At 42.6% G+C, this 27,750-nt stretch overlaps 1 protein-coding gene across 4 annotated transcripts in view; it reads left to right on the top strand.

Moving 5' to 3' along the window:
• Nucleotides 1-27,750, top strand: part of GALNTL6 (polypeptide N-acetylgalactosaminyltransferase like 6) — a 980,583-nt gene that overhangs the window by 903,162 nt on the left and 49,671 nt on the right. For all 4 annotated transcript variants that reach the window (XM_050945337.1, XM_050945338.1, XM_050945339.1 and 1 more), the window contains exon 9: nucleotides 16,677-16,784. In XM_050945337.1, coding sequence (XP_050801294.1) covers nucleotides 16,677-16,784 — 108 coding nt within the window. The remainder of the gene's footprint in view (nucleotides 1-16,676; nucleotides 16,785-27,750) is intronic.

Genomic DNA, 27,750 nt, shown 5'->3' on the forward strand with positions numbered 1-27,750 from the left:
ACCTTAGATGCCTTGATGTCCTGGGCCGCAAGGTTTATACATCCTCTACACTACAATTCAGGATTGCAAACTATTCTGCTCTCCTCGCCAGCTATGATTTTGATAATTATAATAAGCTTCTCGAATTTGCCTCATACATCCCAGAGCACAGAAGAGCAGACTTCAAATCAATTCTGTCTGAGGGACAACTGATCCCCAGAACGGCCCTACAGGCATACTTAAACACGGCAGACACAGCAGCCCATACCACTGCAACTGCTGTGGTTATGCGCAGATCCTCATGGCTCTCTGCGTCAGGCATTCCTAAAGAGCTCCAGACCAAAGTGGAGGACCTCCCCTTTGATAAGGACAAACTCGTTTCAAAAAAAAACTGATGAACTCCTCCACACCATGAAAGATTCGAGAGTGACACTGCGCACCCTAGGCATTCACCCATCACTTCCCAGGAGACAACGATACCAACCATACCAAAGACCACGCACACATCAGTACTATCACCCTCAATCCAGACCATATGACGCATCTAGAAATTGTACTAGACCTCCCAAACGCAGACAAAATCAAAATCAAGCCACCACCTTCCGTCCACCAGGCAATAAACAACAGTTTTGAAGCTTTGGTCGAGGGTCTGAACGACCACCCCTTGATTCCACCACTTACTTCTCCATTTGGCCATCGCCTCCAGTATTTCCAACATGCTTGGCAGCGGATTACACAGGACCGTTGGGTCCTCGAAATAGTTCGGACCGGTTACTCCATCCCGTTCATATCCTACCCTCCTACCCTTTCCCCTTCCCCGTCCCCCTTCAGGGACCCCTCTCACGAACAGTTACTTCGCACAGAAGTGGCACACCTTCTGCAACTAGGCGCAGTGGAACCTGTGCCAGCGCAACATCAAGGGACAGGGTTCTACTCCCATTACTTTCTAACGCAGAAGAAAACCGGGGGGTGGAGGCCTATACTAGACCTATGCCGACTGAACAAATTTGTGAGGACACAAAAATTCAAGATGGTCACATTGGGCACAATAATACCTGCATTGGATCAAGGGGACTGGTTCACAGCCCTCGACCTGCAAGATGCTTACTTCCATATATCAATACATCCAGCTCACAGACGCTTCCTACAATTCACAATCGGTCAGGATCACTTCCAATACAGAGTCCTCCCTTTCGGACTCTCCACAGCTCCAAGAGTTTTTTCCAAGACCCTAGCCGTGGTTGTGGCTCACCTCCGCAAACACGGGGTCACACTTTTCCCCTACCTGGACGACTGCCTCATCAGGGACGACTCCTATGGTGAGACACTTCAAGCCACGTGCTTTGCCATCTCCATTTTTCACAGCCTTGGCCTCCAAATAAACATTCAAAAATCTACTCTGATACCTACGCAACAGATCGAATTCATTGGAGCTCATCTCGACTCAACCCAGAGCAGGGCCTCGCTCCCATACAACAGATTTCTCACTATCACGCAGCTCATACGTATGCTCTCTATTCATCCCAGGACGCAAGCAAGAATCTGCCTGCAGCTCCTTGGTCACATGACAGCTACCACCTTCGTGGTTCAACACGCCAGGCTACATATGAGATGCCTCCAAGGCTGGCTCAACTCCAGTTTCAAACCCAGCAGACATCCCTTAGGGATGCTGCTAACTCCTCCACTTCATGTTATAACTTCCCTACAATGGTGGACAAGTCCAGAAAACCTCTGCACAGGGGTTTCCTTCCAGCAACGATCCCCAATGCTCACGCTCACCACGGACGCTTCCCTGATTGGTTGGGGAGCACATCTAGAGGAACACAGGGCACAAGGCTGGTGGTCTGCATCAGAGACACATCTACACATAAATCTTTTAGAACTCAGAGCAGTGAGGAGAGCATGCCTTCACTTTCTTCCTCTCATAAAGAACAAATACCTGCGAGTCTTAACAGACAACATAGCATGTATGTATTACATAAACAGACAAGGAGGAGCCCGATCACATTCCCTCTGCATGGAAGCCATTTGACTATGGAATTGGTGCATACGACATCAAATACAAATCATCGCTTCCTACCTACCAGGCTGTCACAACACAACTGCCGACGCACTCAGCAGACACTTCTCGACAGAACACGAATGGGAACTGCACCCTGCAGTACTCCAACAGCTCTTCTCCCACTGGGGCACACCATTCGTAGATCTCTTTGCCACGACTCGAAACTGGAAATGCCATCTGTTTTGCTCCAGAGCAGGACTTGGGACTGCATCCTTAAGGGATGCATTCCTCATCCCATGGAACAACTGCCTCCTGTACGCCTTTTCACCTATCCCTCTACTACACAGCGTTCTTCGGAAGATCGCGGACGACAAGGCCCAGGTTATCCTTATTGCCCTGGCTTGACCAAGACAGACGTGGTACCCCTATCTTCTCCGCATGTCCTCCCGTCACCCATGGGCTCTCCCCAACAGACCAGACCTCCTTTACCAGGACAACGGACGAGTCCTTCACCCCCAGCTCCAAAAGCTCCACCTCACAGCCTAGTTCCTTCATGGTTCCAAACCCATGAACGAGCTTGTTCCGAACAGGTCCAACATGTCCTCTTGCACAGTAGGAGAGACTCCACTCATAAAACCTACCTTCAAAAGTGGAGACGTTTTGCTCTTGGGTGCTCGCATAACCATTTAGCACCCAATAATGTGACCCTCCCTAACATTCTAGACTACCTCCTGAAACTAAAACAGGACGGACTCTTGATCAGCTCCATCAAAGTGCACTTGGCGGCGCTTACCACCTTCCATGACCTATTGGATGGGTACTCACTCTTTACACACCCCACCATTAAACGCTTCCTCTCTGGCCTGCAAAATCTTTACCCTGAAATTCATCCAACAGTGGCTACATGGAATCTTAACCTCGTTCTTCATGCGCTCATGAAACCTCCATTTGAGCCGTTGGCTACCTCTCCTCACCTCCATATGCCCATGAAGGTGGCTTTCCTAGTTGCCATAACATAACATCAGCGAGGAGAGTTGGTGAAATGAGTGCCCTCATGGCCCACCCTCCCTACACAATCTTCTCCAAAGATAAAGTCACTTTGAGACCACATCCTAAATTTCTTCCTAAGGTAGTGTCAACATTCCATCTCAACCAACCTATATACTTACCTACTTTCTATCCCAAACCTCACAAAACTCCGCAGGACGCAACCCTGCATACTCTCAATGTGAGGAGAGCAATTGCCTTTTATTTAGAACGGACTAAACCATTTTGCAAGTCTCCACAACTCTTCATTTCCATTGCCGAAAGATCAAAGGGCACGGCTATCTCTAAACAACATCTACCCAAGTGGATCTCTGACTTCATCAGATCCTGTTACCATGCGAAGAATCTTCCACCACCCGAAAACATTAGAACTCATTCCACTAGAGCCATGTCGGCATCCATTGCCTTCTTACACAACATTCCCATTCCTGATATCTGCAAGGCGGCTACATGGTCATCTGAACACACTTTGCAAAACACTATGCTCTCACGCAAGACACCATGGCAGACGCAATAGTAGGCCATACAGTACTATCTTCAGTACTCCCTGCCACATCTCGAAAGTCCCACCAACCTTAGTGGGTACTGCTACACATTCACCTAGAGTGGAGCACCCACAGGGACAGCACTCGAAGAAGAAGAGAAAGTTACTCACCTTGCGGTAACTGAGGTTCTTCGAGATGTGTGTCCCTGTGAGTGCTCCACTCCCTGCCCTCCTCCCCTCTACTTTGGAGTACTAATATGATGCTCCACGGTAGAGATGGAACTGAGGAGGGTGTGGGGCACACGCACTCAGGAAGATTCCAACTAGACAGGAGATACCGTCTGGGTGCGTGTGCCCCAACCAGGCACTGCTACCGAAAATCTCCGATCGACAGCGCCGGGACGCACCGTCACCTAGAGTGGAGCACCTACAGGAACACACATCTCGAAGAACCTCAGTTACTGCAAGGTGAGTAACTTTCTCTTCTATGTTGAGAATATATTGTATTTTCCACTCCATGCATCTGATGAAGTGGGTTTTAGCCCACAAAAGCTTATGCCCAAATAAATCTGTTAGTCTCTAAGGTGCCACAAGGACTTCTTATTGTATCAACATTACAGTTTACATTTAGCTTCGGGATTCTCCCAGCCTAGTTCTAAACTTCCAGAAAGCATACCCCCAATTTATAATGGATGAAATATAGTACATAAGACATAGACTACATTGTACACCTAGCTACATCTGAGTTTCAATGCTGGAGAGAGTAAAGTATTGAATGAAATGCACAGAAGATAACCTAGCAAGTTACTCCCAACTGCTAGGCTGTTTTTAATGGGTATTCTCAGGAACAGCTAAATGACTTGCATAACTGTGTTGCTATCATGTTAGTTTGAATCAGTTTTATATGAGAGTAAAATGAGATTGGAGGGCAAGAGAAACTCACAAGATAAATGGATGGACAGGTTGTTTGGATGCATCAATCTGCATTCTGTATACTCAAATTATTTCAGAAACAAATGTAAACTGCCAGTAGTATCTGTCACATCTCTGCCAGGCTCACATAAGATTTTATTTGACCATTTCCCATGTTCCTGTTGTTTGTCATTGTGAAGAATAAAATTGGAATGCAGTCCATTCCTCTTTGTGTAGAAACCATGGTAACAGCACTGTAAGTTCAGATACTAAATTGACCTAGCCTGTTTTGTTCGAGTGACAGATTTTTTGGAAACAGCTATGTCACACTGGGTCCTATTTCAGTCATATCTCCTTATTCATCTTATTACTGCATTTTGACCTTAGATTCCCTGTATCTCCTTATTAGCATTAAAAAACACTTTAAACAGGATTTTGTAGCATTTCACTAGAAGGAATAACAACCTTCTGTTTGTGGATGTTCAACAAAAGCAGAAAGGTTCCATGGAATAGTGAAAGGAAAAATAAGATCAGCAGAGAGAGAAAGCAACAGAGAAATATTTTTTGATATATAGGTCCTTAACTGAGGCTATGTCTACACTACCGCTAGATCGACGCTTTAGCGATCAATGCAGCGGGGTCAATTTAGTGGGTCTAGTGAAGACCAACCAAATCAACCACAGATTGTTCTCCGGTCAACCCTGCTACTCCACCCCGAACAAGAAGAGTAAGGTAAGTCGACGAGAGAGACTCTCCCATTGACCCAGCACTGTGTAGACACTACAGTAAGTTGACCTAAGCTATGTCGACTCCAGCTACGTTATTCATGTAGCTTGAGTTGCATAACTTAGGTTGACTTACCGCAGTAGTGTTAGACATATTAGTACTCATGACTGGGAACACTAGAAAATAAGCCCCAATTAATCTTGAAAGCAAAAAGCAGCCTTGGAGTTGGTCAGTTTTTGAGCATTATTGGATAATTTATTACAACACAAATGTTCTATGAGCAGGAATAAATAGGAATTCTACAAAACAAACATCAAACATTCCAACAAGTGAAAATAAAATTTCTTAAACTACTTGGTATACTAATTTGATATGCTGTGTCTCTCTATTACATCTATGATCTCAGAGTTATGATTTCCTCACAACTAAGCAGTGTCAAGCCCAGTCAGCATGTGGATAAAAGATTTGCGTATTGCAACGATGTATGTGTTTGGTACTGAACCTGTCTCGTTGACTTCAGCACGCAGACGTTTTGTCGGACCAGGTTCTTAGTCAGGAATATTTTTTCGTAGCAGTCAGTATTGAACTAATAGCTGTGAAACATGACGTTACAGGGAGTGATGTGTCCCACAGGTGCCAGCTGTTGCATGAGATTTAAGCCTGACATTCTGACAAGTTGTGATTGTCAAAAAGTTTTGTGGGATCTTTAATGAGAGTATCCTGGCCAAATTCCAGTTGGAGTAATTATATTTAGCCTACCTACAGTTTCCCCTTAAGTGTCAACTAGATACAGCATTCTTTGCACCTCCTGTCTCAAACTGCTCTGTAATATTGCTGTGTGTTGTTAAACAACTGTCAGGTTTCACCTCAAACTTGACTGCATGTCAGTTAAAGGTCACAAAGTTGAAGATATGGAGTCAAATTTGAATTTTCCCATATTTTGTGATGTTCAGATCTGGAGGTTTGGTTCAGGCCCATCTCTAATTTCAGTGACAGATGAAGTGATCCCTGTGTATTATTTTTAATCAGTTTGAATAAGGCTTTGTAATCACTCAGATTTTTTAAAGTTTGCCTGACACTTGTTTCTTGGTTTGCAGGAGGCAACATGGTTCCCTTTTGTTAGTGTTAGTCTCCGTGTAACACCATCACAGATGGCAGAAGTTATCACAGCTCTGATATCATGTTGATTAACCGCCATTTCAGAATCAGAGTGTACCAGCATAATGAGTGGTTCTGGGGGGAGAGGGAACCATGCCTTATGTCTTATACATATTAACTCTTCAGAAAACAGTCTCCAGATTAATTTTTTTAATAAAAAATAATATATTTTGTTTTTCTGACAGTATAAACCCAAGATCATTTTTGAATTAAAAAGATATAGAGACTCCTGCTGAATACTCTTCATCATGTGATAAACTTTTTCAAGCTAGTGAACTGCTGGAATAGACAGATTAACAATGCGTCTTTTCAATAACCAGTAGGAAAGTGCTGCGTTTCCTATATTTACATCTGTTAGTAGAACAGAGCCATGAGGTACTCATTTCCAAAATAAGTGTCCAAAATCTTCATAAAATAAAAGACAAATGCATTTCCTGTGTTTGCAAAAAAACACTGTAAGCTATGAATGGACATCCTAAATCACAGAGTGAAGGAAATTCTTAGGGTGAAATACTGGCCTCATTAAAAGCGCTCACAGATTTCAGTGATGCCAGGATTTCGGTCTTTGTGAATTGCTCGAACTCGCACTACATATGGATATAGACATTCATAAAATTGTTTGCCGAGTAGCAGCATAGTGTTTTGTGTTTTAAAAGTGTTTCCCCCAATAATTTTCAGTTTTTTTAAGAGCCATGTCTGTTTTCTCTGTACATTTAGCCCAACTCAGTAATGGGACCCAATAATAGTAACTAGCACATATATAAGACCAGACTGTGATATTCTTGTTTATATTAAGTAGAACTTTACTAATGGTCTTATTCATTTCAGTGGGATCACTTGCGGAATAAGATGCTACTCATATTGAGTATCACAATCTATTCCATAGTGATTTGAGGTTTTTCAAAAAAACACTCACTAATCCATACAGTATCCCTGTGAGGCTAATAAGTACTAATAATTACATTTTATAGATGGTAAACCATAGGCACAGAATAATTAAATGATACCATAAAGTGAACTGAGTTGGTGATAGATCCACTATTTGAATTCTGGAGTTCCTGGTTCCCACGCCTGTACTCAGTACACTATATCATGCTGCCTCACTTTCCTTTCCCCTGCTTTACTGTAATGTCCTGCCATTCAGGAGCCTCATATATTCTAGGGAATTTTTGCAATAACTTACCAACATAGTTAACACTGGTTCAGCTCCAGAAGCAACATTGGGAGCTCTGGTGTACACAGGTCATTGGCTGTTGTTGACGTTTTAAGAACTGTGTTCTCGAACCCTGCTAAGAGCAGATCTAACTGACACTGTCTGAATTTTGACTCCTGTTGAAGCAAATGGCAAAACTCCCACTGATTTTAATAAGGCCAGGCTTTCAACCTTAGTGTTTAAAATGCTGGTGGTAGCCAGTGACCATTTACAGCAGAGATCCCAGATCTGGCACCACTGAAATAATAGGAATAGTCAGAGGATTTTTGCAAAGTTTCCTTAGTTAGTATAGCTAGAGCTAGGACTGGGCTTCCAGGAAGCTGTTGTTCTTACTAGCCGGAATAGGCCAGAATCAGCCTTGGAAATGTACAGTACATGTACAATCCTTTCATCGATTTTTATTTGAAACACATCATAAAACTAACATTTCATGATTATACCTTCACTATTTTAGAACGATTTATTTAGTTTGTGAGCAAATTTAGTGCACATGAAAGTCAAGAATTAACAACACTGCTTAGACTAAGATATAGCTCAGACTAGCACTGTGCAAGCATTGAATCTCACTGCTGCCTCAGTTTCCCCTTCTTGGACTTTTAAAAATTGCATAGAGACTCTTGTAATCTGGAATCTGCTTTATTAAAACTTGACAGTCTAAATGTCAACTGAACTAAAGTCTTTCTCTAACTCTACAATTTCTTGGCCTCTTGCTGGACTGTAATGTTCTTTCACAAATCCCAGGTCCTGCTGCCTGGCATTTCCTCAACCTTCCTCCTCCTAAGACGTCTGCCTCTCTTAAGGCTTCTGCCCATCACTGTAAATAGCTCCAGCAGGATCTCTAGCTACATCCTTTCCCCGACCTAGGCTCACCTGCAGGAACCAACTTGCTCTCTGCAGGGCTTTCTTTCTCTGAGCTGCTTCTTAGTCTCTTAAGCCAAGAACTAAGTGGTCTGCAGGCTATCATCTGATCCATGGCATCAAACCCATCACCTGGGAGGCAGCTAATTAGTGATACTAATTAGTTAATTTTGGAGAGTTTTCAATGCCTGTGGCTTTACTACACACACATGCTGCAAAATATACAAGGAATATTCCTATATCCACAATCCACATTAATCAAATAAGATGGCTAGGTTTATGTTGGAACCATTATTGTCCCATAAACCATATGTTCAGAAATGTAACTGGACATAGGTCTTTCTAAAAAAAATTCCTCAGTGTAATATGTTCTATGTGAAACTGTCAATTAACTCCTTCATAGCACTCCAGTTAGATATTTAATAAAAAGCAAATTACAAATGCCACGCAAATATATATTTTCACTACACATGATGCGATAAACAACCTAAAATGCCAGTCTCACATCTCAACATCTTAAGTTGTTGGGCAAATATGTAAAATCCCAATGGCTCCAAGAACTGAAAATGAAGGAAATTATCATGATGGGGTTGCCATGGGGTGTACGTTTGTGTGAAATGGGCCCTTTGCAGGTGGTGAGGCGCAGAGCAGTGTCCTGCCATGTGGTGTTTACTGGAGCCCTCTGCAGTATTTCCAAACCCTGAGCTTTCAAAAATAATGAGTCAGGCTCCAAAAATTCATGATATTGGCTTAAAAATAATAAAATTGGAATCTCTTTATTTGGTTTCCTTGTTTTGAGCCTTTAAGGGGTCATGTTTTCCAGCTTCTCGCCACAATAATAGGGGCAGCAACTTCCTTTTATTAACATGAAAGCTCAGATTCTCTCAAAATAGGAGGACTCCAGGAACTGGGCTTTTAAGAAAAATATTAAGCTTAATGAGATTCATGGTCCGATCACAAGAGTTGTTAACAGTGCATCTTGTTGATGCAGGTTAGCTCAGGAAAGAGAGCCACCTCACACAGTAGGCATAGCGCTGCTGCTTCAGAAGTGAATTATGCCTGGGCCCTCTCCTCTCCAACAGAACCCATGATGCAGACAGCAACGTCCACAGTAACCATTTCGCTTCCCTTTCCCGCAACATCAACTGCAAATCATGTACCTTCAGGCCCACGATGTACTACCTTGCTGTTGTTAAATTTATTAGATTTCTCTCATGTTTTCTTTGTTCCATTTTCATAAAGTGACATGATTCTTGCAAAAAAAAATTAGGACTGCACAACACAATAGAAAATACGCTGAAAGGAAAATTCTGGTCACTCCTGGATGTTCAAAAGTCGCTCTGGAGTCACTCCACCATACCCTTAACAGGCATCCATTAATTGCCCGTCCCTCTGTGCTCTTCCAGTCTTGGGCTCCTCCTTGTCCCTTCTCCATGACACTCTGCCATTGGAAGGATTGCTCTTTTATTTGTGCTACCACATCTATCAAACTCGTTCTCCTGCGTCTTCCAATTCACATCTTCAAGCCCATGAGTCCCTTCCTTTATATTTATTTGTACTACAGTACCACCTACAGGCTCCAACCAAAATTCTGGCCCCATTGTGCTAGTCACTGTACTTACATAGCAGATAGTCCCTGTACTGAATTGCTTACAATCTACATAGACAAGATAAAGAGTGGGAGTTGAGGCACAAGGAAGTTAAGGGACTTGCTCAAGTTTCTCGAAGGCTATGGCAGAGCCAGGAAATGAACCCATATAACTAAGGCCCAGACCAGTGCCTTAACCACTAGACCACTGCAGCCTCTCTTTTCAAGTTTGCCTTTATGTCTTTCTCTTTGACCCTCTCTATGAAGTGTTCTGTGATGTTCTATAGGAAGGAGCTGATAAACTATAATTTAGTGCAGTGTTTCTCAAATGGTAGGAACCAAGTCACCCATGGATGATAGGAAGGTTTGAGATGGATTGCCACATCCAGGTCCAGAGTAACCCATCACTGAGTCCTAGGCAAACACACCTTCTACTAGGGTGCAGGGGAGGGTTGAACATGAGCCCATTCCACATTCAGCCCTCAGTGGCAGCTCCTATACTGCAGGACAGGGCCCAGCTCCCATTCCAGGCCTTGCAACCTGGTGCATGAGGTCACAGCAACACAGCACCAGGTTTGGCCTGGCTGGAACACTCCCCTCTCTGCCTCTCCCCACCAGGGGCTTCCCTCTGCATCAACCTGGATTAGGGTTGCAGTGCCAGACTGGAGGGTGCATATGTATAGTGGCAGGTTGCCAAAAAGAGACAATGCTGTTGGTGGGTCAACTTAGTAAAAAGTTTGGGAACCACTGCATCATAAAATACTCCTGTTCTGAGCAGGGCTGGCTCCAGCTTTTCTGCCGCCCCAAGCAGATTGGCGGCAACCCAATCACGCCGCTTCATTCTTTGGCGGCAATTTGGCGGCGGGTTCTTCACTCCCTCTCTTCCTCTTCAGCGGCACTTTGGTGGCAGCTCAGAGAAGAAACGAGGGACCTGCTGCCGAAGACCCGGAGGTGCCGCCCCAGTACCGGACGGAGTGCCACCCCTTTGTATTGGCTGCCCCGAGAACCTGCTTCCTTTGCTGGTGCCTGGAGCCAGCCCTGGTTCTAAGCTTTCTAAATTAAATTGACTTGTTTTGTTGGGGAGGGGGGGTTACCTTGGCTACGGATCACATTCATTGCTATTATAAGAGACATTAGAGATCTTGAGAATTTTATTGCTTGCTAGTTAGGCAAACAGAGGCATCAACATTATGACAGCATTTGGGAGCTCCACGCCAGCAGAATTCCTTTTATGGTGCCCTAGAGGTCTGCAATATTTAACACACAAGATTTCAAATTGTTTCTCCAATTTCTCACAACATTTAGCACAGGTGACATAAAAATGCACATTTGAAAGACAAGGTTCCCAGCACTGAACTTCCTAAGAAAATATAAAAATTCCTTTAGTCATTCTGAAGCTAAAAGATAAACAGGAACAGCTGCTAAATGTCCTGCAAGCCAGCCTGAGATTCTTTCCAATTATGCTACAAAATGCACCTCAGGTGCAGCACAGCACTTTCAAATTAAGTTTTATATCTATCAAATACAAGCCTAACATGAAGTGCTGTTTCCTCCCAATTGTTATTGCCTCTGATAGCCTTTTCCTAATTCCTTTTTTTTATTGATCTCCTACAGCATCAAGAAGATGCAATATATGTGTTCTTCAACACTCATTACATATGTTACAGTAATAAAGCACCTAGATAGGTTTCTGCTTCCTCACATTATGTACATGCTCTATGAAAGGGAGCTGACCTTCCACTGAGTTTATCTGCTAGGCTGTCATCTTTTCCAAGGGCCAGACTTAATCCTTTTATTGTCTTCCCATGCCCTAGAAACATTGTCACAACACATATTAACAGTAATTGTAAATGAGTGGTTTTCTCCCTGGCACCACCTTGTGGCCTCAGGGCAGCCCCTCGCCTCAGTTTCCCTCTTGGTTAACCCAAAGGACTCCACTTCAGGCTCTTACTTAACCAATACTGCTCCTGGGAACCAGTTTATTACAAAAACCTTGTGAAAATAGTCTATAACAAAAGTCCCAAAACATAGTTCATATCAACCCATGCACATGGTCTTTGTTCTCACCGTACCCCAGTGTCTTCCATCACAAATTAGGCTCCTATCTGTCCTTTTCCATCCCTTTGCCAGGACGACCACTCCAACCCTTCCTTCTAGGGCGCAAGCCTGCCTTTCCCAGTGGAAAGTCCTGCAGCCTTTCTACTGGGAGCATGCTTACCGGGGAGCATCCCTCACTTCCCCGGCCCTCTTGCTGTTTCTCTGGGTCCAGCTCTCCAGTAAGGAGATATCAGTGGATAAGCCCCTCCTCTGCTCCCCCTGCCTTCAGTTGTCTCTGGCCCTTGTCTCCAGCTCTCCATCTTAGACCCAGCAGGAACCTCCCTCTGCTGCTCCCCTCCAGCCTTGGCTCAGAGACACCAGCTAGCAAACTCCTCTTGCTCCTTTCCTACCTTCAGCCATCTCCCAGGAGCCACCTTCTGTCTCTGGCCACTCTCTTCTCCTGTCTGATTCAGTTCTGGTTTGACTTCTGACTGACCTTTTGTAGATCCCCAGGTGCTGCCCCACACTTTGAATTGGCCAAGCTGGAATCATCTGGACTGAAACAGGAGAGCTGAGCTCAGTTTCATCTAATGGGCCAGCTACTCTAGTACAGTAATAAATAATATTAAACTTACTTGTATAGTGCCTTGAGTATGCAGACAGCTATTGTCCCTACTCCAAAGAGCTTACAGTTTGACAAGATGACATACAACCAAAGGATTGTCAGGAAGGGGAATAATGGAACATGAAGGAGTGGTGAAGTTAACCACATCTTGTTAGTTTCATTATTTCTTTATGGATTTTTGTATGTTTATGCACTGTTTTTCAGTAAGTTAGGAGAGTGGGTGGGCAAGGGTTTAAGGGCCTTGATGAAGATGTTTTAAGAAAGGGCTTGTAGGAGGAGAACAGTGTAAGCAAGGTGAACTGATGAGCCGCCTCAGAGTGAAAACCTGTCAGTTTTAACTATTGTTTTTTCAGACTTTTGTGAGCAGTCATGAAGCTGACAAGAATCAGGTCACTTTTTTATTTTCTGCTGTAGCCGAAAAAAAGCAGACAACTGCCAGCAGGCAGTAGAGAAGATCTGGAAAATGAAAAAGGTTTGGTGAGATTCAGACATGACAAACAGGGGAGTTGTAGAGTAGTGGAAATATTTCCATTTCAGTAGCCAGAAAGTTGAGGAAGGAGTAGAATAACAGAGAGAGAGCTAGAGTTGCAGTTGAGAAAAAGAGAACGCTCATCTTCATAGCAACTGGGAGGCTATGGGATAGGAGGTGAGAATAGAGAGCGAATGCTCCTTCTCTGTTCTAAAAGTAATTATTTTCAGTGGGTGGGGCTTCACATTTATCAGGCACATGCTAGCTGAAGGCTGATAGAGAAGATGGTGCCCCTGAACACCATACAGGGACAGCACTGTGATAGTAACTATTCCCTTACTCAGCTGCTGTACACAATCTATGTTCTCCATTGCAGAGTTCACCCTACCCAGCAAAATCGCCATTATCCTATACCTTGGCTCTACATGTCTACCTAGACCTTCACTTTTCCTGTTACTGTCCTAACTTCAGGTGACCATGATGCTGAGATGATCAGCATGCGCTACTGCTGGGCTCTCTATTTGTCTAATTAGTCTGTCAGCACTAATTTGTTGTACCTTTTGGGCTTGTATGAATTTGAATGCCTGCTGTTGTGTGCACTGTAGGGCTGAGGACGTTTTACTTAGACTTCCTCTGAGCACTTTTGCAATCTGCTCTCTGGGAGAAATAGAGACAGTAGCCAAAGGGTATAACAACAGGTGTCTTAACTATGCTACCTTTTCTGATGGTGTACGCTACATATTCCCGTCATTAACTATCTGGTTTCCACACAGACCACACTGTTTTTTCAGTGAAAACATAACAGCTCTGGGGTAAATTCCTGACTCTACTAAAATCAATGACAAAATTCCCATTAACATCAGTAGGGCCAGCATTTCACTGCTGTTGTCTATGTATTGTGTTCTACTTTTGCCTAGACCACAAGCACGTTTTGCCCTCTGCGTCATGTGTACAGAACACACTGACTGCAGAAACTGGGCCCTTTGCGTGTGGATATGTATATGCAGAGACTGAACCTTGTAACATGGAATCTCTGACAAGATTCTGGGAGATGTTGCATCATGTCTTTATTTTTACTCTGATATTAATTATATTATGTCTTACCTTTCACACCTCTTTACTGAGTTCTTCATTGTCTCCAGAGCCAGATCCCTCCAGATGTTTATGACGTATACTATTGCAGCTTCCACACAGCGTCAGTACAGACCATACTGTGATAGTGACCATGCTTGACTTCTCAGTGAAGCTAGGTGTCTTTATACACTTTCCTAGTTGATTACAGAATGTAGATGCTGCAGAGTAGTGTTTAGGGAATAGGAAACCTCTTAAAAGGTCATGTTCTTCTACTCTAGAACTTTTCCAAAAGTTTGACTATTTCCCTAAAATAATCTACCATGAAAATGTGGGGGGCCGGGGGCTAATGAAAAATTTTGCACTATACAAAAAAACAGTTTTTCTAACTAACCTAGATAAGAAAAGAATCTTACTCACAAATCTTTTGCTCTTCAAACCTACAAGAACTGAATAAATCAGCATTACTCTGTGGCTGCTGTTCTCTGTCTGAAAGACTCTGTTTTTCTTCTTGCTAATGGTTTCCTCTTTCTCTTTCTGCACATGGGGGTGGTTTGCTTGCTGATGATCTCACAGTTTGGAAGCTGGAAAAGCTGAGACTGCAAGTGCTCTGTACAGAACAAGTGCGGAATAGTGGGTGTTCTGCTTACAGAACAATTTGCAGACTCAGGGAGCTAAGAAAGTTGTTTTGCCAGGGTTATGAAAAGCAAAGTGATTTTCCTACTTGACATATTCCGCAGACTACTCCATTATTGTGCTAGTCCCAGCACAAGGTCTACAAGTGCATTTTGTACTCTTAGAGTGTGAATAGTTTTAAAATCTATTTATATGTTCTGCTATCCTATTTACTGTTGTCTTTGATGGTCCCACTGACTTATTAGTAGAAAGTCAAAATACACTCTAAGATCAGTGTGTTTATCCTACAAGCAGGGTGGGTGCAAGGATGTTTCGTGCCCTAGGCGAAACTTCCACCTTGCGCCCCACCCTGAGCCCTGTGGCAGCTCCCCACCCCCCCAAGGCGTCCCCCCGCATCAGCTCCCCACCCACCCCCCACCCTGAGGCACCCCCCCTGCAGCAGCTCCCCCCCTCCTCCCTGTGGCACCCCCCAGCAGCAGCTCCCCCGGCCCGAGGAGCCATGCCGCAGCTCCCCACCCCAGCTCACCTCTGCTCTGCCTCCTCCCCAAGCACACCATTGCTGCTCCACTTCTCCCACCTCCTAGGCTTGCGGCGCCAATCAACTGTTTGGCGCCGCAAGCCTGGGAGAGAGAGAAGCAGAGTGGGGCGGCATGCTCAGGGGAGGAGGCGGACCAGAGGTGAGCTGGGGCAGGGAGTTCCCCTGCATGTCCCCCCGCCCCCCTTACTTGCTGCAGGCGGCCCTCCCCATGCCCCCCCTGCCCCAGCTCCCGCCGCCTAAATGCTGACGACGGCCGGGGAGGCCGAAGGACCCGAAATGCTGCCCCCCAAATGCTAGTGCCCTAGGTGACTGCCTAAGTTGCCTAATGAGTTGCACCAGCCCTGCCTGCAAGTATGTTGATCCATTTTGCCAACCTACTATCTTAGTGGTCTGTTTAGCTGACAAACTGAAGTACACTAGTTCTCATGTCACTGAAGTACATAAAGTCACATCCATCAGAGTTACTGAGCTGGTTTCCACTGTGACTATTGCATGATTCAGAGTCTCCCTCTCTGATAGAAACATCTGTTAAAAACAAGCAACATTGAAGCCCTTGTGAAGAGTGAAACTGCTCATTGCCCATCATCCTGTAGCACATGCATCTGTGGCCTGATTTTCAGAGATGCTGTGCACTTACTCTTCCACTAATTTCGACTGGACTTGTGGTTGCTTAGCACTTTTGTAAATCAGGCCTTTAAACATTGAAAATGAATATTCCAGTTGATGCACTTTCTTTCAATATCAGAAGCTTGGACTAAAGATGACACATAAGTGACTTATGCCACTTTCTGTATATATATGAATTTGAGTAGATAATCTGTTTGGATATTTCTGTTTCATTTTTTCTTCAGAAAAGTACATTCTAGTAAAGAGCCAAGCCTTGTACTGATTATATACTATAGATTGTAGGCCAAGGGTCCTGAGTTTAACTTCTAAATTATCACCTGATTTGTACGTTTAACGTATATATACATTTAACTGTATATAACTTTTGAAAATTTGGCCCTATTGAAATTAAGAATGTAATTAGTAAATTTAATTAAGAATATTAAGAATTTGGAAATTCTTGGATAAAGACATCTTGTTTATGTTGTAAAAAGCATTGTTGGTAGATGCAGTAGCTACTATTCTTTACAGTGTGTACTGTTCTTTTTTAATGTGATCTCTTTTTGAAGTGAGACCCGACATATCAAAACATGGATTTTCCTTCATCTTTCATTCCTAGCCATTCAGAATGAAATAGGACTGTCACGAAGAGGGATCAGTGCAGAATGATTTAGGATTTTATCTTCTCTGCTGGCATTCAGTTGTCACTGTTTTGTTTTCTTCTCAGGTTTGGATGTGTGGTGGTGGCATGTTTGATGTTCCATGTTCTAGAGTTGGACACATTTACAGAAAGTATGTCCCTTATAAAGTTCCATCTGGAACCAGCCTGGCACGAGTGAGTAGCTGCTAATTGAAATTTTCCGTCTTTAAGTTGTCAGTCACTTTACTCCTTGTGGGTCGATTTCTTTATTTAGAATTTCTCTGACTAGCATATAATGTGCTATTACTTTTGTAACAGCGACCTTCTAAAGGCAAAGCTTCCAAGAACAAAACAGTGCTCAGTAAAAAAAAAAAAAAAAAAATAAAGTTAGAGGCTTCAGAACAGAGGCATATTACTTTCACATTCATTCAAAAGAATATATGAATTCCCTGAAGCACAGGATTGCCTTTTACACACTCACTGTGATTGTCAGTCATGGTTTTATAAGCAAAATCTGACAAATCACTGGGAATTTGAATGGTTGATTTTTCAGCAGGATTTTGATCAGTCAGCAAATTAATCCAGCAGCCTGTGTCTTGCAAAAGGAATATTCTTTGGAACAAAAGAATTGATCAGCAGTGATTTAAGTGACTGGTTATAACCTCTGTAGGGAATATGAGTACCTTCTTACCATGAAAGAGAAGGGAACCATGAGATCACAATACTGTTTCAAAGAGATTAAACATCTCTATATCCATGAGGTTTTCCTTCTCTAGAGTAAATGGACCTATGAAAACTATAAGTTTCTTGAGAGAAATGAGGAACTTGTTCAAGGAATGTCAAAAATAGGAAACTAAGGGCACTGCTGTGACTTCCAGGCAAAATATTAGTATTTATTAATCTTTAATCTTAATATTTTCCATTTTAAATGTTACTAGATGGTTCATTTGTATTTCCCTTTTTAGAACATAAAATGGCATAAATATTGGTGTTTGCCCATCACCATAGGGAACATCTTATGAATCATATTTTTTCTTATTAGTGAAAATATATATGAATCAAAAATACATCTTTGAGGAGGAGAAGCTCTTGACTTCTCTGCTGCAGGACTACACTCACTGTAATGATTCCACAGCCTAGCCGACCATAAGCCTAATAAGAGAGACAAGAAAATGAATTCTACCCTATTTGCTAACTGCATGCAGTCAAGTTGCCTTTCAGCTAGTTAAAGTGAGAGAGAAAGCGCTGCCCTGGAAGAGCATGTGTGCTCGCAGTAAGCACAGCAAGTGGGAGCTGCAATATATGATGCAATAACGAACATGAGTGAGTTGGTAAGGTAGTGTACAAATAAGCCAGAGCCACTGTAATCTAGAGTAAATGCTTCAAACGTACTGTAGGAAATGCTGTTAAATCTATGCCTCCGCTAAGAATAATTCCATCTTGTCCATTCTCTGAGTTTTTCCAGGAAGGTAACTTTCCAGAAGTCTTTTTCACATTGTATTGACCTGTCTCTTGCTATTGCAACCCAAAGAGAAGTTAGACAAACACCTTAAAACAGGAGATTTGAACATGAGTTTCCTTCCTCCCTATTGCACTAAAACAGAATAGAATATCTGGATGGCTAGAATGCTCTCTACTGTACGTTAATTGTAGCGGTGGAATGCCATCCTTTCTATCTGAGCTATTAGCATATGGCTCATTTCAACAGTTAATTAGCTTCTGCAAAACCCCTGCAGCCATGGTGGCTAATGTGTATTCATTAGGCAAAATAGTCCTTTCCTCTGCCTTTCTGTCTGTAATAAGGTAGCTATGAAATATTACATTAAAATTGTCCATATCATGCAGAATGGAGTCCCTGCTCATGCACAGGATGATTGCCTGGCATCATTCAGAACTGATAAGTGTGTTGTGGGGAAAGAGCTGGTTCCCTAATGGGGAACATCCCATCCTTCCTGTTTGACTAATGGATCCTAATACATTGCTTGATATTTAGGGGAACCTCTCATTAGGCATTTGTTTGAAGGGGAATTTGAGTCATTAAGCTTCCAGGCTTACTTGTCATAGGTTATCTTAAAAAGTACTGCCGCTCTTAGGATGTAATGTTAAGTTGAGTCAGGGACACCTAGAACATATGGATAGGCCTACTCCCTTTTTAGCATTCATATCAATCAAAATAAATAGATAATCTTTCAATTAAGGAAGAGCATTCGGCCCCTGATCCAACAAAGCACTTCAGCATGGGTATAACTTTATCCCCATTGACTGATCTGAGTCCAAAAGATAAACAAAGGTTTGGGGAGGCAGTCCAAAACTAAAGCAGTTATCAAGGTCATATACAGTCCTTTAATGAACATGGAAGCCCCACCCCTGAGCTAGTCTCCATATGATTCTGAATCAACTGCCTCATATGAAGTTATTAACTAAGTGGGCACACACATAGATGATCTGGATGCTGCAGGTGTTTTTGTGTGTGTTTTGTTTTCCCTTCTGACACTTCATTTAAAACTGCTCTACAGTTCAAGATCATGTGAGATTGTTCTCACAGTTCATGGCAATTGCACCTGTATTTTCCCCACAGTGGTTGAGCAAGGTCATCCCCTCCCACCTCCCCACTCCCAAGCCATTGCCTTTCTGGATGGAGATCTGTGCTCCTTAACCTTTTAACTAGGGTATTCCCAGGGTGCACAGTTCTCTGCCTTCACTGATAGGTTGCCCAAGGACATCTGCTTCCTTTCTCTTCCGAGACTGATAACAGAGTGATTGTCAATAGTTATGAGTTACCTCACAGCACTTACTATGCAAGACTACTTTATTCTTAAAGTAAAAAGCATAACAGAGAAAGATGGGGACGAAATATGTGAAAATGGATTCTTCAGTCTAGCAGAGAAAGATATAACGCAATCCAATGTCTCAAAGTTGAAGCTAGACAAATGCATACTGGCAATAAGGCATATGTTTTTGTCAGTGAGTGTAATTAACCATTGGAACAATTTACCAAAGATTGTGTGTATTTGCCATCATTAACCATTTTAAAATCAAGATTTGATGTGCTTTTTAAATGACATTCTCTAGAAAATGTTTTTGAGGGAAGGGGGAGGTTGTTTGGCCTGGGTTATACAGGTGATCAGACTAGATGGTCGCTTCTGGCATTGGAATCTATGAATCTGTAGTTAAGATATATCAGTAGTAGTAGTGTTTTTCTATGCAGTACTACTATTACTGATATGTTACAAAATAAGTAAAAATAATATCAAAATTAACAATGCATTTGAAATAAAATTGCAGAATCATCCCAAAACAAATATTTTCCAAAATGAATTTTTAAAATATTTTCCCTTGAGGGTGTTTGTTAAAATTGATATGTTTTTTCTAAATATTTTGATTTCAACAAATATGGCATTTTCATAAAAAAAATTATTGAAAACATTTCAACCATCTTTATCCATAACTTGGCGCAACTCCTTCATCTACCTAAGAATCCTGCCCAGAATCCTGAGGGCACAATGGTGGTTTAAAGTCATCTTTGTCATCTTTCCTCCTCTGGGACAATACCTGTGTGCACCTCACCTCTGCAAAGTGCAGCACACAATATCACGCTAGTACTTGATATATGACCAATTTAGATATATTTTTAGGTGCCAAGTCTAAGGAGCTGTCCCAAATTGAGGAGTTAGTAGAGGAGAATTTGGAACAAATTGATAAATTAAACAGCAATAACTCACCAGGACCAGATGGTGTTCACCCAAGAGTTGTGAAAGAAATCAGCTATGAAACTGCAGAACTACTAACATATTGTGGTATGTAACCCATCTCTTAAAAATCAGCCTCTGTATCAGATGACTGGAGGGTAGTTAACGTAACACCTATTTTTAAAAAAAGTTCCAGAAGCAATCCTGGCAATTACAGGTCAATAAAGCTTACCTTTAGTACCAGGCAAACTGGTTTAAACTGTAATAAAGAACAGACTTATCAGACACACAGATGAACACAGTATGTCGGGGAAGAGTCAACACAGCTTTTGTAATGGAAATCATGCCTCACCAATCTACTAGAATTCTTTGAGTGGGTCAACAAGTGCATGGACAAGAATGATGCAGTCAATATAATGTACTTGGACTTTCACAAAGCCTTTGACAAGGTGCCACACCAAAAGGCTGTTAAGCAAAGTAAGCTGTCATGGGATAAGAGGAAGGATCCTCCCATGGATCAGTAATTGGTTAAAAGACAGGAAATAAAGGGTAGGAATAAACTGTCAATTTTCACAATGGAAAAAGGTAAATAGTGGGGTCCTGCAATAATCTGTACTAGAACCTGCGCTGTTCCACATGTTCATAAATGATCTGGAAAAGGGGGTAAACAATAAGGTGGTAAAATTTGCAGACAATACAAAATTACTCAAAATAGTGAAGTCTAAAGCTGACTGCAAAGAGTCAGGGGCAGCTCTGTTTTTTGTGAATTGCCACCGAAGCTGCAGGACCGGCGGCGGACCTCCCACAGGCATGCCACGAAGGCTGCCTGACTGCCATCCTCACAGCGACTGGCAGGCCACCCCCTGTGGCTTGCCACCCCAGGCACGCGTTTGCTGCGCTGGTGTCTGGAGCCACCCCTGCAAAGAATTACAAAGAGATCTCATAAAACTTGGTGACTGGGCAACAAAAGGGCAGATAAAATTCAATGCTGATAAGTGCAAAGTAATGCACATCGGAAAACCTAATCCCAACTATACATACCAAATCATCAAGTCTAAATTAGTTGTTACTACTCAAGAAAGAGACTTTGGAATTGTCTTGGATAGTTCTCTGAAAACATCTACTAAGTGTGCAATGGCAGTCAAAAAAGCTAACGATGTTAGGAACCATTAGGAAAGGGATAGATAAGGAGATGGAAAATGTATTGCCACTCTATAAATCCATGGTGCACCCACACTTTGAAATCTGTATGCAGTTCTGGTTGCCCATCTCAAAAAAGATATTAGAATTGGAAAAAGTACAGGGAAGGGCAACAGAAATGATTAGGAGTATGGAACAGCTTCCATATGAGGAGAGATTAAAACTTTTGGGACTTTTCATCTTAGAAAAGAGATTATTAAGAGGGATATGATAGAGGTCTATAAAATCATGATGGTGTGAAGAAAGTGAATAAGGAAGTATTATTTATCCCTTCATACAGGGCTGGCTCTAGGTTTTTTGCTGCCCCAAGCAAAAAAAAAAAAGCCCACTCTGGGAACGCAACTGCCAAAGTGTCAGGAATGCTGCCCCTAAAATTGTGACACCCCAAGCACGTGCTTGGTTTGCTGGTGCCTAGAGCCAGCCCTGCCTTCATATTACACCAGGGGTCACCCAATGAAATTAATAGGCAGTAGGTTTAAAACAAACACAAGCAAGCACTTCTTCACACAACATACAATCAACCTGTGAAACTCATTGCCAGGAGATGTAAAGGCCAAAACTATAATTGGGTTAAAAAAATAATTAGATAAATTCATGGAGGATAGGCCCAACAATGGCTATTAGCCAAGATGGTCATGAATGCAACCTCATGCTCTGGGTGTTCCTAAACCTCCAACTACCAGAAGATGGGACCAGGGCCGGCTCCAGGCACCAGCATTCCAAGCAGGTGCTTGGGGCAGCAGTCTGCAAGGGGTGGCAGTCTGTGTGTTTTTGCCTCCGAGCAGCATGCTGAATTGCTGCTGCGGATGGCAAGGGCAGTCCGTGTGCTGTTAGGGCGGCAAGCGTGTTTCTGCGGTGGCAGCAATTCGGTGGCAGCTTCTATGTTCATCCGTCCGTGGCGGCGCAGCTTCTGTCTTCTGGCTGAAGATGCCGCCTAACAGCACACGGACTGCCCCTGCTGTCCGCAGCAGTTCAGTGCGCTGCTTGGGGCGGCAAAAACAGAAGAGCCAGCCCTGGCTGGGACTGGATGACAGGGAAAGGATCACTTGATAATTGCTCTGACACATCTAGCCGCGGTCAGAAGACAGGATACTGAGCTAGCAGGGCCATTGGTCTGATCCAGCGTGGCCATTCTTATGTTCTTTCAAAAACTGGCATGAGGATCACAGTCTCTACTATACAACAGGCCTATCAAAATCCCATCCATTCTGGGCAGTAAGGACTGTAAACAATCACTAGTGTATCATACTATACATCTTAGTATGTATCATGGTGTCAATTGTCTTCTTTCTTAGGATCACATTTCACACATTCTCACACTATCAATCGAGCCCTGCAAAGCCTAGACATACTTCTTTTGCTGAATCATGGTCTATGAACTAGGAAATGTCCATGTAAAAAATATTTTACCAATGTGACACTGAATGTTTTCAAAAAGTGAGCAAAACAAACTGGAAAAATAAATGCCACATTTATAAAGCAGACTCTGACAAACAAAATAAGAGAGAATTACTAAAGCAAAAAGACTTTTTTGTAGATGCCTCAGGATGTTGCTGCCTGCCAAACACAGTCAGGTCCCAATTTACAGGTAATTGCACATAGAGCAAGATTAATGGGTGTACAGATGTTTACAGTGATTCCACTTCCTAAGGCAGCACAAACTGATTATCATTCATTCCAAACCCTACTATCTTAGCACAAAATCACAGCCACTAATAACTATTTTTGTCTGATTGCTTTATGTGAAATAATTTTCAGTAAAAGAAGTCTTGAAACCTTGTACAAGACACTGTCCCAATATATGAATTCTGGATTCTTATGCTACATTATTTTAACTACTTTGGTATTGAAAACCGTTGCTCCATTTTTATGCATTATAGTTAAGCCATCAGCTCCTAGCCAATTATCTGGTAAAACAGATTTTAAAATAAGATCAGCAATTTCTTATAGGTACATTCCAGTTTATTAGACAGGTTTTGTAAACTCCATATTAATAGATTTTTCTCTTCATGATTCCCTAAACAATATAAGAGTTCTATCAATAAATACTTGCCATTCATGACCTTAGAATTTCAATAGATGCCTACAGCAGTCTTTTTCATTTGCAAACATTTTAAATCAGACTTTTAGCACCTTCTCCAGAGCATTAGACTAGTGTAGGTCTTTCTGAACTAGGGATTGGCAAACCCAGTGAAAGTCAACTTTAGATTTAACCCAAAAATGTGGTGAATCCTAACCCTAACTTGAATTCCACCCAGCATTCTAGGACTTGGGATACCAGAGCCCAGTAATCCTCTGACCCAGCAGGCACAGATGATGACATTTGCCTCATTACACTATGTTGCTGAATTGGAACTTGCAAGAGTTTGGGTTCAGTTCAAGAGGCAAGAATTAAGGTGGGTTCAGATTCCCAGCTGAACCACTTGCTCAGCCTTTTTCTGTGGCATTAAAGGGCTCTATAGACCAAGATACTGTAGGCATACCATCTTGTGCTGTGATTCCCAAATACAGAGCATTAGGCATTGTCATAACCTATTCCCAGATTTGGACCTTAGCGTCCAAAATATGGGGGTTAGCATGAAAACCTCCAAGCTTAGTTACCAGCTTGGACCTGGTAAAGCTGCCACCACCCAAAAAATTAGAGTGTTTTGGGGCACTCTGGTCCCCCCAAAAACCTTCCCTGGGGACCCCAAGACCCAAATTCCTTGAGTCTCACAACAAAGGGGAATAAACCATTTCCCTTCCCTTCTCCCTTCCAGGTGTTATAGACTCATAGACTCATAGACTCATAGACTCATAGGTCAGAAGGGACCAATCTGATCATCTAGTCTGACCTCCTGCACAAGGCAGGCCACAGAACCCCACCCATCCAATTTTATACAACCCCTATCCCAGGATTGAGTTTTTGAAATCCTCAAAAATGGTTTGAAGACCTCAAGCTGCAGAGACACCACCAGCAAGCGACCCGTGCCCCACGCTGCAGGGGAAGGCGAAAAACCTCCAGGGCACCTGCCAATCCGCCCTGTAGGAAAATTCCTTCCCGACCCCAAATATGGCGATCAGCTAAACCCTGAGCATGTGGGCAAGAGTCACCAGCCAGCACCCAAGAAGGAGTTCTCCGCAGCAACTCAGTACCCATCGCATGCAACATCTCCCCGCAGACCATTGAGCAGACCTGTCTGGTGGTAATTCAAGATCAATTGCCCAAATTAACGATCCTATCATAACATCCCCTCCATATACTTATCAAGCTTTGTCTTAAAGCCAGGAAAGTCTTTTGCCCCTACTACTTCCCTCGGAAGGCTATTCCAGAACTTCACTCCCCTAATGGTCAGAAACCTTCGTCTAATTTCAAGCCTAAACTTCCTAATATCCAGTTTATACCCATTCGTCCTCGTGGTTACATTAGTACTAAACTTAAATAATTCCTCTCCCTCCCTAACGTTAACCCCCTTGATATATTTATATAGGGCGAGCATATCCCCCCTCAGCCTTCTTTTGGCCAGGCTAAACAAGCCAAGCTCTTTGAGTCTCCTTTCATAAGGCAGTTTTTCCATTCCTCGGATCATCCTCGTAGCCCGTCTCTGAACCTGTTCCAGTTTGAATTCATCCTTCTTGAACATGGGACACCAGAACTGCACACAGTATTCCAGATGGGGTCTCACCAACGCCGTATACAACGGTACTAACACCTCCTTATCCTTGCAGGAAATACCCCGCCTGATGCATCCCAAAATCGCATTTGCTTTTTTAACAGCCGTATCACATTGGCGACTCATAGTCATCCTGCTATCAACCAGTACCCCAAGGTCCTTCTCTTCTTCCGTCGCTTCCAACTGATGCGCCCCCAACGTATATCCAAAATTCTTATTATTAGTTCCTAAATGCATGACCTTGCACTTCTCACTATTGTATTTCATCCTATTTTTATTACTCCAGTTTACAAGGTGGTTCAGATCTTCTTGAATAGCATCCCTGTCCTTCTCCGTGTTAGCAATACCCCCCAGCTTCGTGTCATCCGCGAACTTTATTAGCACATTCCCGCTCTTTGTGCCAAGGTCAGTAATAAAAAGGTTAAATAAGATCGGTCCCAAAACCGATCCTTGAGGGACTCCACTGGTGACCTCCTTCCAGTCCGACAGTTCACCTTTCAATACGACCCTCTGGAGTCTCCCCTTTAACCAGTTCCTTATCCACCTTACAACTTTCATATTCACTCCCAGCTTTTCCAATTTAACTAACAGCTCCCCGTGCGGAACCGTGTCGAACGCCTTACTGAAATCTAGGTAAATTATATCTACCGCATTTCCTTTATCTAAGTAATCCGTCACCTTCTCAAAGAAGGAGATCAGATTGGTTTGGCACGATCTACCTTTAGTAAATCCGTGTTGCAATTCGTCACAATTACCATTGACCTCTATGTCCTTAACTACTTTCTCTCTTAAAATTTTTTCCAAGACCTTACATACTACAGACGTCAAGCTAACAGGCCTATAATTACCCGGATCACTCTTTTTCCCTTTCTTAAAAATAGGAACTACATTAGCAATCCTCCAGTGGAGGAGTGAAGACTAAATGCTCCCGACGAGGATGGGATTTGAACCTATGCATGCAGAGCATAACGGATTAGCAGACCCTCACCGTAACCACTCAGCCACCTCATCTGGGTTCCTGGAGAGATACACAGAAGCAAGCTCTGTGAATCTAAACAGAGGGATTCCACCCTCTCTATTTCCAGTCCTGGAAAACACAAGTACTTCCCTCTTCACCCAGAGGGAATGCAAAGTCAGGCTAGTAAATCTAACACACACAGATCTCCCCCTGACTTCTTCCTGCCACCAATTCCCTGGTGAGCTGCAGACTCAATTCCCTGGAGTTCCCCACTAAAGAAAAACTCCAACAGGTCTTAAAAGAAAGCTTTATATAAAAAAGAAAGAAAAATACATACAAATGGTCTCTCTGTATTAAGGTGACAAATACAGGGTCAATTGCTTAAAAGAAATATGAATAAACAGCCTTATTCAAAAATAATACAATTCAAAACACTCCAGCAACTACACACATGTAACTACAAAAAAACACATATAAACCACTGTCCCTTCTGTACTTACATCTGGGAAACAGAAGATTAGAAAGCAGGAGACAGAAATCCTCTCATAGCCCAGAGAGAGTACAGGCAGAAGACAAAAACAAAGAACTCAGACACAAACTTCCCTCCACCCAGATTTGAAAAAGTCTTGTTTCCTGATTGGTCCTCTGGTCAGGTGTTTCAGGTTACTCCTTTCCAGGTGTCAGAGACATTAACCCTTAGCTATCTGTTTATGACAGGCATGATGATTTTTTTTTCTAGCTGTGAACAATGTTTGGGGTTTGCTGAAAACAGCACTTGAACATTTTTGTCAGTTTCCAGCCACATTATAGGACAAAGTAGAATCAGTGAGTTAGACGAAGCAAATCCGTAAAGTTACATTATCCATTGACCTCAATGCAAACTGACAGATGGCTCCTTTTGTATTTTTTTAAAGCAGGCTTCACAAAAGAGACTGAGGCAGCTCCTGTGTAAGGTGACAGCACAGGTAGCTTTGCAGTCACTCAGTCCTTTAGCACAGCAAGCAGCAATAGACTTCAGTTGTGATCCAGCAGTCACCAGAAATGACAGAAACATCAGCTTGGAATAAGCGGGTCATTTGGGGCATTATACTCTTGCTGTAACACAATTATATACCTCATAAGAATACACTTTTCCCTCTTAAGTTCTTAAGTTTCCCTCTCAGTCATTATAACACTTCTTATAACATTTAGACATGTTTATAAGTCCATAGTCAAAATTAATTAATAGTTGAATCAAAGTCCCAACCCAGGAGCCAATTGTTTTAAGAAGGAAGTTTGAATAAATATCTGCATGGCAATTTTTGAATGCAAGAAAAACAAAACAATCAAAATCTCAGTATTTTTATATTGTTTCTTCAATCTAACAAAAATGTTTTGTTTTTAAGGGGCGGGAAAGGAATAAGCAGGTAGTTTATGGTCTATTAACCATTTGGAGAAAAAAGAAAACTGATAAATATATTATATCCAGAAGGATAACTAGTTTGCAATGGCAGTAACTACTTTGGGTGATTTATTTGATGCTTTATCAAAGCAACATTGTCTAGTAGCTAAAGAAACATATTGGGATTCTGGATTCCTGGATTCTATTCCTAGCACTGCCACTCCCATGCTGTGACCTGTGGTAAGTCATTTAGCCTCATTGTGGCTCATTGTGCCCTTCT

The sequence above is a fragment of the Gopherus flavomarginatus genome, chromosome 3, assembly GCF_025201925.1.
Source record: "Gopherus flavomarginatus isolate rGopFla2 chromosome 3, rGopFla2.mat.asm, whole genome shotgun sequence".
NCBI classification, from domain to species: domain Eukaryota; kingdom Metazoa; phylum Chordata; order Testudines; family Testudinidae; genus Gopherus; species Gopherus flavomarginatus.